The sequence below is a fragment of the Amphimedon queenslandica genome, unplaced genomic scaffold, assembly GCF_000090795.2.
Source record: "Amphimedon queenslandica unplaced genomic scaffold, v1.1 AMPQUscaffold_12825, whole genome shotgun sequence".
NCBI lineage: Eukaryota > Metazoa > Porifera > Demospongiae > Haplosclerida > Niphatidae > Amphimedon > Amphimedon queenslandica.
The window spans coordinates 42,690-44,121 of record NW_003546939.1 but is presented as its reverse complement, the minus strand read 5'-3'; the positions used below and the strand labels follow the sequence as shown (position 1 = coordinate 44,121).

Here is a 1,432-nt window from a genome sequence, read left to right as displayed (position 1 = left end):
ATAAGAGGCAAACATGAAATCGGCCTAAAGTTATCAACTATACACTTCCCCTCCTGACATCTTTGACACAAAGAACCGTTCTACCATAAGTTAACCACTGTGGTACCTCACAATCACCACCTACAATCTCATTCAACTGCCTAGCAATCCTCTCATGACATGCTGTCAAATACTTTAGCCAATACCCCTGCACCCCATCCATCCCTGGTGTCTTCCAATTTGCCATCCTCATACTCCTCTTTCTTATCATACTAACCTCTATCTTTACATCTTCTTGTCTAGAATACCCAACCCTCTTCTTTACCTCCTTCAGCCATTCTGCTCCCTTGTTGTGAACCACACCACTACCCCAAATACCTTTCCAAAACCTAACACTGTCAGCAGCATTTGGAACTATTTTCTCATTCCCTAATTCTCTGTTAATCTGTTGATAAAATCTCTTCTGATCCACTTGAAACAATCGGTTCTGCTGATACTGCTTAATCCTCTGTTCATACCGTTTAACCTTCATCGCTTTTGCATTTAGCCTCTGCTTCAACTCCTCCATCACAACTTTCACTCCCTTCTTCTTAATACCAAGCCTCCTAACCAAATCCCTATATTTCCACTCTTTCTTTAAAGCTCCCTTTAACTTCTGGTCTAATATACTTATATTTCTTCGTAGAGCAATAATTTGCTGCTCCAGCCTCCTCTTCCAACAAGGTTGTTCCCGTTTCTTCCCACCATCACCATTCGGCACCAGCTGATTTTTTAAACCTAACTTTCTTGCAATAAAGACACTAACTGCATATACTAGCCTATTCGTCTCACTAATTGTATTTGTTCTGATATACGTCAATGCCTCATTTACTCTAGATGTTTCCTTGGACAACTTTTTCCTATCGACAGTTTTGAAAGCAAACTTATACTTTTCACTCCCGTCTCCCAGCTCATCATATACCTTCACTATTTCCTCACAAAGACTTTTCACCTCGCTAGGCCCATCAACCACATCAATGAACAACCCTTCTTCTTCCAGACTGACACTACCACTTTCCTCACCACTACCACTTTCCTCAACACTACCACTTTCCTCAACCCTAACACTCCTGTCCACACTATTTCTAGATTCTTCACCCACATCTTCTGTTACTTTCCTCCTAATCTTTTCAATTTCTACTTGACTTAACCAACCATTCTTCCTAATAGCTCTCACTTGATCACACAACCTTTGCTCAGATATTCCTAAATCACCTCCTCTGACCTTCCAACTCTCATACATCCTTTTTCTGTACCCCCTAACTGACCTGCCATTATTATCCACAGAATTAGATAAGTAATAACATTCCATTGCTGCTACATTCATGGCCTTAGTCCACCTGATTCTCTGAAGACTTCTTGAAGAAGACATTTTCTCAGCAGCTCAAATACAACTGGACTTATTCTGCTGTAC

General features: G+C 40.8%; 1 protein-coding gene across 1 annotated transcript; it reads right to left on the bottom strand.

The window, feature by feature from the left end:
- Positions 1-37: 37 nt before the first annotated feature.
- On the bottom strand, positions 38-1,390 carry LOC105314529 (uncharacterized). Its single transcript, XM_011408748.1, has one exon. The coding sequence runs from the start codon at positions 1,388-1,390 to the stop codon at positions 38-40; it is 1,353 nt and encodes a 450-aa protein (XP_011407050.1).
- Between the last annotated feature and the right edge of the window lie 42 nt (positions 1,391-1,432).

What these genes read in the sequence shown, in the direction of transcription:
- LOC105314529 (XM_011408748.1), bottom strand. Translation starts at nt 1,390, where the DNA reads ATGTCTTCTTCAAGAAGTCTTCAGAGAATCAGGTGGACTAAGGCCATG.